Source organism: Chelon labrosus, assembly GCF_963514085.1.
Source record: "Chelon labrosus genome assembly, chromosome: 19".
NCBI lineage: Eukaryota > Metazoa > Chordata > Actinopteri > Mugiliformes > Mugilidae > Chelon > Chelon labrosus.
In genome coordinates, this window is record NC_140352.1 from 14,723,325 (window position 1) to 14,735,448 (window position 12,124).

The following is a 12,124-nucleotide window of genomic DNA, read 5'->3' on the forward strand; positions in this document are numbered from 1 at the left end:
GTCTGGACAAAACTTTGCAAATGAGTATAATTGGAGCGCTCACTAACTGGTAAACTGCCCGAAATGTACGTTGCATGCGTTGCCTGCAGTCAGAGGCAGTGATTCAGCGTCAATTAGGGGATTTGTTCGGTTATCTTAATAAATAATAATAGACTCAAGATGCAGCGTCTCACTTAATGTGTAATTAATTGCTCTGGTGGGACTGATTGCCAACTGGCCCCGTTACACAGCAGCATCCACAGGGCGTAGTGAGGAGTCTGACTCTGCAGACTCCACTAATCCCTGTTTAATGAAACTCTCGGAAGTGTCTGCCACAGTGTCAGGATTTCACACGCAACTGTGGAATCACAGGAAGTGAGTGCAACACCAAAATATTCCAAAGAGAACTGACCGGATGAGGAAGATGAGGTTTGAACAGCACATGAAAGCAGATTCAACTATGTCTTTACAGTATATAAATACAGTATCTCAAACTGTAAGAATGCATTTCGGGTTACTTATGAGGAAGTTGTTTTCTCCAAAGTAACATAGAAATATCCTCCATTCACAGGCTCAGACACCAGCTCATATTTAGATGGGGATCAAGCACAGAATCTCAACTTTACCAAAGTTGAAATTAGGAGCTGAAAGCACAAGAGGGCTATTAGCTTAACAGATGAGGGAGAAACCGCCAGTTTCCGCTCGACAAAGGTGATTTGACACATCGTCTGATTTGTATTTTTTATAGCGCCTGAGGGGGATGACACACTTTGGCACCTTGTTCTTTCACTGAAAGGTCACCTCCTGAACAGGAAATGGTGTATTTATATCTGGTTTAACACCTCTTTCGCAGCACAATGCGCGAAAGAGGTCAGCATGGTAGTCACAAGGATTCTAGCCTTTAAACTATTTTATAATGGGAAGAGCCCCGTTGTTATGACAGAAAGTCTGAGTTATAAAATACAGACATGGCGTTTGAACGATGCTGGTGTTTGCAGGACAGCGAGTCTGCGATGAAAAGGGGTGTTTGGATGCAAGCGTTTCAGCGGTTGGCCCCGATTCTGCCCTGCCACTTCAGTTTTAACGAGTCATTTTGATCGGTCTCTTGCGAGTATTGTTCATTCAAGGTGCTCATTAGTGTGAAAAAAGCATTCATTAACAAAAACATTTAATTTACTGTATGCTGCTTGCCCAGTACCAAATGACTTAAATGTATCATGGTGAAGTTATTGTAATTGTATTGTAATAGTTAAGTATTCCGATATTTCGCGCAGGAGTCGGTGGAGACCAAAAACAGAGCTAAAAGACTTTTGACTGAATGAATGCTGATGTTGCCCCGTGTCTGTTGGTGTGTGTATTGGCTCTTGACAAGACCTCTTAACTTAAAAAGGCGACACTTTGTGCTTTGTTGTTGTTTGTTGTACGCTGGCAGACAAATAGACTTCCAGACTACAATACTGAATCACTGGCGTACTCTGCTTTGCACCGAGCTAAACTAAGTGAAGCTGCAAAAGATAATGACACAATCTAAAACATAATAGATGTTTCTCTATGTACTGCAAATATGCAAGTAAACGATAATTAACTGTTTTTGCTGAAGCAGAACTGGTTTATGTTGATCAGTGGTTTGATCAGGAGTGGGTCCAAAATTCCTGATTATTAAAGCTGCTATGAGCAATATTTTTACGAATCAGTTGGGACACGTGTAATGTGGAAGTGGACTCTTGAAGTGAAACACCCACATGCAAATTATTACACAACTGCCGTTCTCCTCATGGATTTTAAAGCATCTTTCTTGTACAGTTTCTCATGTTGCTTTAAAAGAAAGCTTTCATCAGAAAAATTTAAATTCACTCTATGCTGCTTGGCCAGTACTTAAATTTAGCATCTATTTGGTGAAATTGCCGTCAAATGTAGTAGCTAAGTATTCCGATATTTGGCAAAGGAGTTGGTGGAGACCAAAAACGGAGCCAAAAGAATCTTAGCTAAACAAATGCTGATGTTGCACCGTGTCTGGTGGAGGTGTAAATTGGCAACCATTTGATGCCTGACTTAAAAAGGTGATAGTGTTGTGTTATGGGTTGTTGCATTGCCCAAAGGTAGCCAAATTTAGTGCAGCTTTAACGGAATACTACACTTCGTTACAGATTGGTCAAAACACGAGTACTTGTCATTCGGTTGGAATGGTCTGCTTGGTGTTTTAACCGACAAGCCCAAGAGTTTGTCAGTTTGACGTTTGGATGAGATTTTTAGCATCACCTTGCAGTCATCAATCAATGAGCAAAATTAGCAGAATATCATTATTATATTCATCTGTCTACTATTGTCAGTTCTCTTTTGGGATTAAAGTAAAATGGCTACATATGCTGAACAGGGATGAACAGATTTTGCAGGCAGGGGAAAGAAATCAAAGACATTTCTCATGATTCAGAGATGTATGCCGTCATAAACCGACGAGTCCCACAGAGACCATAATGTACCAGGTATAAGCATAGTGGAAGTGCTACAAAGTGCTGTCAGATTATGCACAGAGGAAGGAGGAAAAAAAGAAAAGAGGGTGCCGTGACTGTGCCTGCAGCGCCAAGGGACCGCCTGCAATGAATTTATACAAACGTCTGGGACATTCGACATGCGGACCATATCCCACTGGGCACTGGGGGGAAACAAATAGTTTGAAAATGTCACACCTCTTGATATCATTCAGATCATTTTCATAAATGCAGGAAGTCGCAGAGCCGAGGACATTTTTCCGTCGGAGTGTGTGTTTGAGGAACACAGCCGCTGTGTCCGTGCATAATATCACCATCTGTCTTGCTCTATACACACAGTTTGTTTTCATGTCTCCGCGCCTGGTGAATCTAAAGAGGACAGAGTGGCTGAAGACTTCAATAAGGCAGATTAAAGTGAAAAGGCTCCCTCTCAGTGCTATATCTTAATTAGAGAGTTATGAATGCTCCATAAAACATGAGGCGCGATCATGCATCACTCATTAAGACACCTGCCTTTGTCACCTTGTTCCCTTAATTCTTACAGGGTGCAGATCAGGTGATCCGCTGTTTGGGATATAATAAACCAGCTTTCCTGATTCAGGTAAGCGGGCCACAGTGGGGGTTTTAGTAAACGGAGCACACAGAGCGTAGTTAAAGCAGTAGGTGTTTTGGCATGGTCTAGTGGAAGTGGTGTGTTTGCCTCTGAGGGTGGATGCATGAAAATTCAGCACAAGTAATTGGCCATGCAGGTGGATTTATTTTTATTTTTTTCAATTTCTTTTCCCCACATCTCCCCCCAGAGTCCAGATGTGGGCTTAGATTATTTCCCGCGGGCTAAATTCACTCAAAAAGCAAAACACCCACCTGGCTTAACTCACCGTGCTACTGCTGAGGAGATGATTAGCATTATGATGAGCTTTAATCAGGAAAGGGATGGTTCATAAAACGTAAATGGCCACCCATGTATGAACCACCAACAGGGCAGACCCTGAGGGACCCTAAAAGCCCCATGCCCAATCCATGTCAGTCGATTAATTTGAGTAACTACAAATTTGTTAAGGTATTTGCACATTATTCGCTAACATGGCTTTATGAACTGCCTAAAATAGCTTTCTTCTGTAAAAGTCTCTTTCTTTAAAATCTGATTTTAAAAGCTTTGTTATTTAATGTTGTGCTCCCATGGTGCTTTATTCCTGTTTATTCAAGAGGCCTTTTATGCCTTTATTAGAGACCTCACCCAGACTGGAACCAGAGATGCAGCAGAGCTCGGGATCGAGCAATTTGTACTTAACCATCTAAAGCAGGGTTGTCAAACTCGTTTTAGTTCAGGGGCCATATTAGCCCAATTTGATCTCAATGGGGGCGGACCATAATAAGAGCATAATAACCTAAAAATAACGACGACTGCAATTGTTTCCCTTTGTTTTAGTTCAAAGAAGTAAAATGTTTACATTTAATCAACTATTCTCAGACAAAACCTGAAATTTATTTCTAATATTTCTTTCCTCAACTCTGACTAAAACAGTGCGTACTAGTGGACAAAGTAGGAATAGCAGTTGCTTTTATTGATTTATTTTTATTTTTTTTTATTTTATTTTTTTTAGTTTAGTCACACTTTTCCTCCTGCAGGCCAGATCAGAACCTCTAACGAGCCGGTTTTGGCCCACGGGCCGTATGTTTGATACCCCCAATCTAAAGTATCTCTCCTGCTCTCCTATGCCCATTTTTTTCTATGAGTGTAATCTCACAATTTGGGAGCATCGGAATATGATAATCTCGGCTTCAGTTTTAATTTTATTTACAAGGATATCAACTAATCATTACAATTATCACTAAGAGACAACTTTCAGATATAGTGGTGATTAAAACAATCTTCATATACTTCTGTGATATAGTAATTAGGGTTGGGGCTCAGCATAAACCAAAATAGAGCTCCTAAATCTTGATTATGAGTCCTTCAATAAGTTTAATTTCTTCTGCGGTCGTTTCCTAGATAATATATAATGATAGCAATTGGAGCTCTTTAAAGGGAGACAGATCTTATGTTCCTTCACTGTTCATTTTTCTTCTTGTCTGGACAGCAACACCGGATGCCTGACTGAGTGATGAAGTTACACCATTGCTTGGTAACCGTTTCCCATTGTCTGTTGCTCTTTCAAAATGATCGGCTCCAACGCTGATTCCATATTTCTGACGCACAAAAATAATACATCACTGTCACTAGATAGATTTCACTAAGTTTATCACTATGCTGATACACTTTTAAAATAAAACACCTCGCCTGTTCAATTCTTTTTGCACATGCGTTTAGTAACACTAAACTAGATAAGTTGCACCTGTTCACTCTGCTTTGCAGTGAATTTGGTCCTTTGACTTTACCCCCTGAATGAATACTATTGAAACCGAGCTATGTAAATAAAGTTGTCTTGAATCCAATTCGTTGGCAAGCTGAATTTAACATTCATTGGCTTAAATAAAGAATCCTTTTTATTTTGCCAATGAACAGATTTTGGCAATAATTAGACAGATAAACAATGGTCTGAAAAACATTTTGTATACATTGTGTAAAAGGCCCTCAGTAAGCCAGCCTCTGAACAACATTTCAGTTATCACAGAAACAGAAATACAAATAAAAGGGAGAAAATCTATAAAATGCTACAAGTATAAACCTGGCAATACGCCAGTGAAGTGTCCCAGGGTTGGCACACCTGAGCTGCTTAACTAAAAGAACATCAGCTCCGAGCCTGCGAGGCTCATAGCTAATCCTCAACCTGTGAGAAACACTTGCACTGAAAGTTTGGCACAATGACAAAAAAAGAACAACTCTCACCAGGTATGACTCTGTTACTTTTGTTTCTACCAAGGAGCTCTTGAGAAGAACCGGATCATTCTCAAACACAGCATCTCCAACAGTATGGAGTAAACCTGGGGCTCTGGGGGCCCACTTTGTCTGGTGCAGTCAGGGATGGAGGTGCACTAAGGCCTGATGTTAAATGAATGTGGGCCCCTTACGAAACCTTCAGTGTCATATATTGTGATAACTTAAATAAACACTATCACAATGTGCTGTATATTAAGGACCATATCGAAAACACAGTTGACAAACCCCTTTCTAAAGCGGGCCCCTGAGAATAGGCAGGGCCGAGTTTAACCAAAACAAACACACAAGGCCTCCTGAGGCCCCTGGGCAGTTGGTTGTTTAGTAATCCAGCCTGGGCAGTGGACTGCTCCGGCCATGATTTTTTTATTTACATGTTTTCCTGTCAGAACAAATCATTCATCTAGACTGAGCACACTGCTGTCATACCTTCTGCTTTACTGTGCGCTGATTTTTAAAAAAAGAAAACCACACGCATCACTTCTGACTCTCACAGAGATTTCAGCTTGTGTAATTAGCACGTCGGCCTTGTGTTTAACACAGCACTGTAAGGATCAATTTCTCCGCTGAGCGCAGCAGAGAGATGTCAGAGTGCTAATGGGGCTCGGTGGGATTTAGGACGAAAACGGTCAGGCATGGCTGGAATATCATTAAGATTCTCTCTGGCAACAAGTGTTCACTCTGTCCAGAGGGCAGCAATGCTAAAAAAAAATAAAAATAATACCCCACCATGAAATATAAATGCCACACTCTTGACTTTTGTCACCTTGGCGCGTGCTTTTACGCACGGTGCCAGCGTGGGATAGAGAGGTTAGGCTTCCACCTACCTACTGTAGTTCCGGTTCCAGAAACTTTCTCCTCTCTTCCGCACGGATCACTAGTCACTTCAGTGCCCCCATGACCAGCGTCTCTGAGTTAAACTCGAACTGGTTGCTGGAGGACGCAGACTTCCCCCAGGAGTAGAGGCTGGGCGGCCGCTGTTTAAACGAGGACGTGTACCTGTAGAAGCTCCTGTGCCTGTTCTTTAGGTACTCCCTGTAGTTCTTGGTGAGGAGCGTGTAGAGGAACGGGTTGATGCAGCTGTTGCTGTACGTGAGACTCGCCACCAGGTAGTTGATGCAGGTGTGCGTCTGCGAGGCCAGGCTCAGCGGCTTGGTGTGGTACAGGGGCAGCAGCTGCCAGATCCAGAAGGGCAGGAAGCACGCCCAGAACACCAGCACGATGGTGAAAATCATGACCAGCACTTTCTGTTTGGGCGACCGCTTGCCCCCCTTGCTGATCACGGAGTTGCGCTGGGACTCTAGATAAGTGCGGGCCAGCTTGACGTACAGGTAGCCGATGACGAGCCCCGGGGCCATGATGCTGGTGCCAAACAGGACGGTCACGTATACTTTGTAAGCCAGGGGTGCCCAGGTGGGCGCGCACATCCTCTTTACGCCCCCGTCCGGAGTGTTCTTGGTGGTCTGAGCGACCATTATCATCATGGGCAAAGTGAGCACCAGGGAGAGCAGCCATACCCCCCACGCCAGAGCCTTGCGGTAACTCTTGGAGCGCCTCACCGTGTCCAGCGGCTTGGTGACGGCTAGGTAGCGCTCCGTGCACATGACGGTGAGGGTGAAGATGCTGGCGTGCATGGTGAGGAGGTCCAGGCTGAGCAGGATGCGGCACCCGACGTCCCCGAAGTACCAGTCCTTCAGGAAGTAGGTGGACACCACGAAGGGGATGGTGGAGAGGTAGAGCAGGTCCGCCAGAGCCAGGTTGATGATGGAGATGTACATGGAAGTGGCGAAGCGGATGGAGTGACACATCACCACCAGCGTGTACACATTCCCGGACACTCCGATTATGTAGACGATGGAGAGAAGCGTCCCGAAAGTGGAGGTGATGACGAGCTCGTGATCCACGCTCCCGGAGACCCGCGGGGGACTCGCGTTCAGATTCAAAGACTTGTTATTCATGGTGCGCGCCGAAGACCTCCGGGACCGGGCGTGTGGCTCCGTGCTCTTGGACAGCGCCGGGCAAGTTTGGAAAAGATGCGCACCGGCACAGGTTGAGTGTCGCTTATCCGCCTCTCCGCTCACCGCCTGACTGCACGCTCCTCACTGTGCCCCTGACGTCACCACTGTAACCCTCAGTGAACATCTTATATCAAAAGTAAATAAGACGTTGTGTCTCCCGGGCACAGCTGGAAACGCCGTGCACACTGGGGGGAAAGAAATCCGCGACACGTGGGGCGGAAAAGATGAGTGCGCGGCTGTCTGGGCTCCGAACGGAGGTTTTTACGCAGAGATGAGTGAACCAAACGCTTTGTTAAAACTTCGGCCACCTCCGAGTGCTGCGCCTGATTTGAAAAGTCACAATGACACGATTTTACGCACAGACCTGCATTGCGAGTTCTTTAAAAATCGCTTTCTTAAATCTTCCTCTTGCCGTTTCTTCCTCGCTGCAAATGAGACGGACAAGGTCGAGCCCAGTCTGCGCAGACAATTAACTTATTCTCTTGCTGTGGTCACGTTTAGATAATGTCATCAGCGTTCAGGCACAGTGTCTTTGTACCACAAATTCAATTAGTTTCTTTCTTTCTTTCATGCTCTTGAAAGTTATTATAGCACCAATTAACACTTTCATGACTGGAACGGGGTTATGCGGGAAGGTCACCTCAAAATGTTGAGATCTGAAAAGGCCAGGGAATCATTTTATAGCTGAACACATCTCCATTGTGTTGTTTTTTTTTTTACAGGTGCTGTAATACTGCAGCACCAGGTCTCCTTTAAAGCTCTCTTCTCTTGTCTTTTATCTTCAAGGACCTGTAAAAGAAATAAAATGCCACCTGCTTTTATAAAAGTACTTGGGTTGCCAAGATTAATTTGTTTGGAATTTTAAGCATCAAGTATTTGGAAGCAAAAGAGCCAGATGTGTTTCTTTTATATCTCCCATTATTCACAAAGTTGTCATATGACCTTTTTTTTCCCTTCACACTTTAGTTTTGGATGTTGCTCTCTTGCAGCCCCTCTTGTCTTCCCAAATCGATGAGTGTGTTCCGAGCCAGCAGTGATGAGCCAATAATCTTTCCCAGACAGCGTTCGTGTCCTCGGACTCATCCATCCACGGCTGATTGAGCTCAGAGTTCAGCTACGATGCTGTACCATCCATCCCCGTAGCTGAAAAAAGACACCCAGAGCAGCAGCGTAGCCAGAAATACGACAGTCATTAGCCGGGTCACGCCGGGCTGCGAGTGCGGTGGTGAAAGGCGACGAAGGGGGTAAGAGAGGTGGCAGTTAACACGCCGACACTCGGTGCGTTTCTGTAAAGCAAAGCCTATTTCCAGTGCAGCATAAAAACACACACGCTCCTCATCCCTTGAGATTCCACAAGGCACGATTTCAGATGTAAAATTAAACCCCCTACCTGCGCTGTTACAGCAGGAACATCACACTTACATTTGTTCTGCTCTGTACTTGTCAGACAGATTCTTACAGACGATTACAATCAGAGAAATCTGAATCTTTGAGAAGCGCACACATTGTAGAAAACACAGGAGATGTGAGCCTTCCTGATTTGCTGTTACACCACGCTGTCGTCTCCCGTGTCCTTCACATGATGCAGATCACCTCAGAGCAGAGTCTTTTGTTGAAGGTGTAGGGCCTCAGAGTATCTCAGAGGGCGTGCAAAGCTGGAAGGCCGAAGAAGGTGAAATACACAGAGGTCAATATGCGATTAAATTTAAAGTTACCCTTTCTTAAACATTCACAATCATGTTTACATTCAGTTTTTATCACCCAAAACTGCTGAAAGTGTCTGTGAGTGTGTTTCCTTTGCCGCCAAACAATGTAAAGTTTATTTTAAAGCTGCATTATCAAACGTTTTACATTAATAGTGGATCTAAATAAAAGAAATGGTCAATCTTACCAAGCCGACATAACAGCACCAGGTTGTGATGTTGCCACTGAAGTGAAAACTGGAGGACGCGGGACGGTTATTCTGGAACTGGAACGGCAGTGTGCTTAATGATTCCTGCAAAATGCATCCTGGGATACCTGGCTGTCCTACGCCCACACAAGTAACCTCCCAGTGCATTGTTAATAAAATGGATGGGGCAAGAACACATGTGGGTATCTGGACTGAACTTGGTCACATGCATAGACCACCAGGAATTGGAACAGTACTTGGACAGCGAATGATTAAGGTTCTCAACAACACAAGTACAGAAAAGTTTGCATACTGATAAAACCCCAAGTGCTATCTAGTCACCTGTACCTGTATGAAACGAAATAGCTCTCCATACCAGCACGGGGCAGTAGTCCGTATTTGTAATTCAAAAGGTGAAACCAGACAAAGTAGGGCTGGGTTTAAAAAATAAAAATAAAATAAAAAATTCAATTTCAAATCGATATTGATTTGTAAGATCCAATATCAATTTATAAAGTCCTCAGATCGATTTTTTATAATGCCACTGACTGTAATTAGATATAGGCTACTTCCTGGTCTTTCTCGTTAGAAATCTTGCTGCGGTATCGCGAGACAGAGATCGCTCAAAGAGATTAGCCCACGTAGGAGGGAGATCCAAAACACGACAGATGCTACAACCCTGAGACGACAGAACAGAGCTGCACAAGGCAAGATGTCCCAACTAGAGGAGAAATATTGTGTAAAATGCCACAAGTCTTGACAACGTAACCAATGACAACGTAAGTTTTGTTTCAGAACTTAAATATCTCTAAATGAACTGATATCAGGGACCCTGTAAATGAGAATGAAATACTCAAGCCTACTAGGAAACTGGGTGACTATTAAGAGCAACAACTCACTGTACAGAGATAGCCTCTCTCGAATTATGCTGATCAGTGGGTTATGCAGTTTTTTCTTTGCATATGACCATCTCTTTGTGAAAATATTTGTGTATTTTGTGTGCTCTCTTGACTTTGTGTGGGTACTTTTGTCGACTCCAAACCACTACCAGGTCCGACTAGTGCCACTGGCGTGGGATGCGCAGCAAAAAAGAAGCACGATGCACAGACACCAACCGTTGGCTTTGTGTGGCACATAGAGAGAGCCCTCACCCCACGCTGCAGTTTGTATCAGCATGAAGCGTCGGAGACAATATCCCCCCCGTAGCACCCTCCGACCACTGTCCCCATCTTTTGACCTTTCGCTGCACTCACTGATGACTGCTTCTAAGGTTATTAAAAACCTGCAAGCCCATCAGATCTCCCCAGGTGGGAGAGCCAGCAAAGATAAGTGGTTATAACCAGTGCAGCTTCCCTAGACAGGTTGTCTTGAGGCTCATTTCAGATGTGACAAATTGTGGTAAAGATGCGCACATGCGTTCAAAATGTAATTTTTTACAATAACAAAAAAAAACAAACAGTAGAGAAAATAAGATTTTAAGAAAATATCTCAGTGCCTGGTGAGTTTGTAGCAGCCTGGTATCACCGAAGACTAATAGGTCAAATCAGTGTTGGCTCAATCTCTCAAGAAGGCTAACTACTGCAATAATGTTTAAGTTAACCTGTTGAATTGGTAAATTAGCAGTGGGATACATTATCATATTGCATTAAACCAGTACTTCTCAAATAGGGGGGCGTGGTGAGGTGTCATGGGGGGTGTGAGAGGCAGGGGGGACTTTCAGTATTAATGTCTTTGTTCATGCTGGAACAATAAACAAGCCTCCAGTCACTAGGTTGCAGCAGTGCTCAAACTAATCAACAGGCTGCCTGTTCAACTCAGTAGAAGAAGTACACAGGAACACTGGGGTACAGGAGGAGGGTATTGCCAACAGGCCGCTTATTTTGTGAGCGCGACATCAGTAAAAAAAAAAAAAAAAAAAAAAAAGAGCATTGTTGGCCTCATACAAAGTTGCCCACCACATCGCAAGGGGCAAAAAAACTCACACAGTGAAGCATTTGCACTTTTTTTCCTCTGTTTTGAGATTCACACAGACTGAGCAGTCTTGTTTAAATATTTCAAACCAAGTTAATAAACTGAATGGCAAAACGCATTTCCTTGTTCGCATGTCGCCATCTAGCTGCCCTGTGGCACTTGCGCCCATGAACCCGTGACCCTTCTGACCAATTTCTAAAATGGTGACTGAAAATAAGAAAAGGAAAGTTGACTGTGAGGGCCGCCGTTTCTAGAACAAGTGGAAACTGGAGTATTTTACTGTGGTTGCCTGATTTGTCAAGAGACTGTGGCTGTTCATAAGGAATTCAATGTCAAGCGACCCTACCAGTCGAAACATGCTAACAGCTACGACGGGCTAGCAGGGAGCAACCACAGCCAAAAACTGATGCAACTCGAAGCTGTTTTAATGTCGCAGCAGCGCTTTTTCACAAGGGCCCATGAGTCAAATGAAAATCCCACAAAGGCGAACTACGAGGTGGCGGCGTTAATTGCAAAGCCCTGCAAATCTTGATGAATTCACCACATAGGGTGAATTCATCAAAGACTGTGCTATGAAAATGGTTGAGAATATCTGCCCCAGAAGAAGCAAGAGTTTGCTAACGTTTGCCTGGCTCGTAACGCTGTAGTGCGGCGAATTGAAGATATTTCAGCAGATATTAAGAGACAGTTGGGGGCCAAAGGAGTGAATTTTGACTTATTTTCAGCAGTCTGTGATGAAAGCAAGGACTCATCTGACACCGCTTGGTTGCTTATTTGTTTGAGAGGGATGGACGATGAGATGAACGTGACTGAAGAGCTACTTGACCTCCAGAGCCTTAAGGACAAAACAAGAGGAACGGATTTATTTGTTTCTGTTAGTTCCGCTGTGGATGACATG

General features: G+C 44.0%; 1 protein-coding gene across 1 annotated transcript; it reads right to left on the bottom strand.

Moving 5' to 3' along the window:
• Positions 1 to 6,035: 6,035 nt before the first annotated feature.
• Positions 6,036 to 7,304, bottom strand: LOC311503918 (urotensin-2 receptor; the record flags this gene model as incomplete). Its single annotated transcript, XM_084566828.1, has 1 exon — positions 6,036 to 7,304. One exon carries the CDS (start codon positions 7,302 to 7,304, stop codon positions 6,228 to 6,230), a length of 1,077 nt encoding a protein of 358 aa, XP_084422954.1. The 3' UTR covers positions 6,036 to 6,227.
• Positions 7,305 to 12,124: the final 4,820 nt, after the last annotated feature.